We start from the raw sequence: 2,163 nt of genomic DNA on the forward strand, positions 1-2,163 counted from the left end.
AATTTTGAGTCTTGGAAATCAAATATTATGATCTTTCTGGGCTGTATGGATTTGGATCTTGCATTCAGGATGGACGAACCTGCTCCTCTTACTGATACGAGCACTGATGTTCAAAGGGTTCAGTATGAGAAGTGGGAGCGTTCTAATCGCTTAGGTCTAATGATCATGCAGAAAGGAGTCCCAGAACATGTTCGAGACTCTGTCTCAGCTGAAAAGAACAATGCTCAAAACTATCTTGCTGAGCTGGAGAGGGCTTATGTCAAGAATGACAAAGCCGAAGTGGGAACACTTTTAGGAAAATTAACCTCCATGAAGTTTGCTGGCAATGGTGGTGTTCGGGAGCATATTCTTAGCATGTCTCAGATTGCAAAGAGACTGAAGGCGCTGGGTATGGCTTTACCAGATGACCTTTTAGTCCATTTGGTTATGAATTCTCTTCCTTCTCAGTATGGACAAATTAGGACTTCCTATAATTGTCAGCCGAATAAATGGACTCTTAACGAGCTCATTTCTCATTGTGTTGATGAGGAGGAAAAGATGAATTCTAACAAAAGAGAGAGTGCACATTTTGTTTCTTCAGCTGGGAAGGGTAAGAACAAGAAAAGAAAGAGGCCTTCTGCAAAGCCTGTTGAAAAGGCTATTGAGAAACCTGCTGCTGCTACTGCTGTAGATCCAGTACAAAAGAAGCCTTATGTGCCAAAATGCTTCTTTTGTGGAAAGACGGATCACTTGAGAAAGGACTGTCCTAAATTTGCTATTTGGCTTGCAAAGAAGGGTAAGTACCTTGTTTTAGTCTGTTGTGAAGTTAATTTAACTTCAGCTCCTAAAAACACTTATTGGATGGATTCTGGTGCTACCGCTCATATAAGTGTTTCATTGCAGGGCTGCCTCAACTACAGAAAGCCAACTGACGGTGAAAGATACGTCTATGTGGGAAATGGCGATCTGGTTGAAGTAGAGGCAATTGGACATTTTAGATTATGTTTAAGTACTGGCTATTTTTTGGATCTTATAGATACTTTTGTTATTCCCTCTTTTAGAAGGAATTTGATTTCTGTTTCCTTTTTGGACAAATCTGGTTTTCATTGTTCTTTTGGAGACAGTATATTCACTTTATCTATGAATTCAAAAGTTTTGGGTACTGGTTGCTTGAATGAATGTGATAATCTATATATGTTAGACATTGATACTAGTTATCATGAATCCCTGCATGTTACTACAAGAGGTACCAAAAGAAAGTTGAATATTGATAACTCAGCTATACTTTGGCATAGACGTTTGGGTCATGTATCCAAATCAAGAATTGAGCGTCTTGTTTCTGATGGTATCTTAGATACACTTGATTACACAGGTTTGGATTCTTGTATTGAGTGTATTAAAGGAAAACAGACTAAACAAAAGAGACTAGGTGTCATTCGGTCATCCAATGTTTTAGAACTGATTCATACAGATATTTGCGGTCCATTCCATATTGCAGCTAGAAATGGCCAAAGATATTTTATATCATTCATTGATGACTATTCTCGTTATGGTTACTTATATCTCATTCATGAAAAATCTGAGTCTTTGGACGTGTTCAAATCTTATAAAGCCGAAGTTGAAAATCAACTAGGAAAGAAGATTAAATCTGTTCGATCTGACCGTGGTGGTGAATATTATGGTAAATATGACGGTTCAGGCGAACAACGTCCAGGACCTTTTGCGCTTTTCCTACAGGAATGTGGAATTGTCCCTCAATATACAATGCCTGGTACACCCAGCATGAATGGTGTATCTGAGAGACGTAATAGGACTCTTATGGATATGGTAAGGAGTATGATTAGTCATTCTACTTTACCAGAGTCTCTGTGGGGTGAAGCGTTAAAGACAGCAGCTTATCTTCTCAATAGGATTCCATCTAAAGCAGTTGCTAAAACACCTTATGAACTTTGGACTGGACGTAAGCCTAGTCTAAAGCATCTTCATGTTTGGGGATGTCCAGCTGAAGCAAGGCCTTACAAGCCGAATGAAACAAAACTGGACTCCAAAACTATCAGTAGCTACTTTGTTGGATATTCTGAGCGGTCTAGGGGTTACAAGTTTTATAATCCTACTTCCAGAACCTTTTTTGAAACGAGAATTGCAACATTTTTTGAGGATGTTGATTTTGGAGGGAGAAATAAA

The 2,163-nt window shown here is 38.8% G+C and overlaps 1 protein-coding gene across 1 annotated transcript; it reads left to right on the forward strand.

The window, feature by feature from the left end:
* Positions 1-279: 279 nt before the first annotated feature.
* LOC149498932 (uncharacterized) lies at positions 280-1,141 on the forward strand. Its single transcript, XM_089725992.1, has 2 exons — positions 280-775; positions 883-1,141. Exons 1-2 carry the CDS (start codon positions 310-312, stop codon positions 909-911), a joined length of 495 nt encoding a protein of 164 aa, XP_089582118.1. The 5' UTR covers positions 280-309; the 3' UTR covers positions 912-1,141.
* The last annotated feature ends 1,022 nt before the right edge of the window (positions 1,142-2,163 follow it).

Source organism: Jatropha curcas, chromosome 1, assembly GCF_041381405.1.
Source record: "Jatropha curcas cultivar XTBG-Jc1 chromosome 1, XTBG_Jcur_1.0, whole genome shotgun sequence".
Taxonomy (NCBI): Eukaryota; Viridiplantae; Streptophyta; class Magnoliopsida; order Malpighiales; family Euphorbiaceae; genus Jatropha; species Jatropha curcas.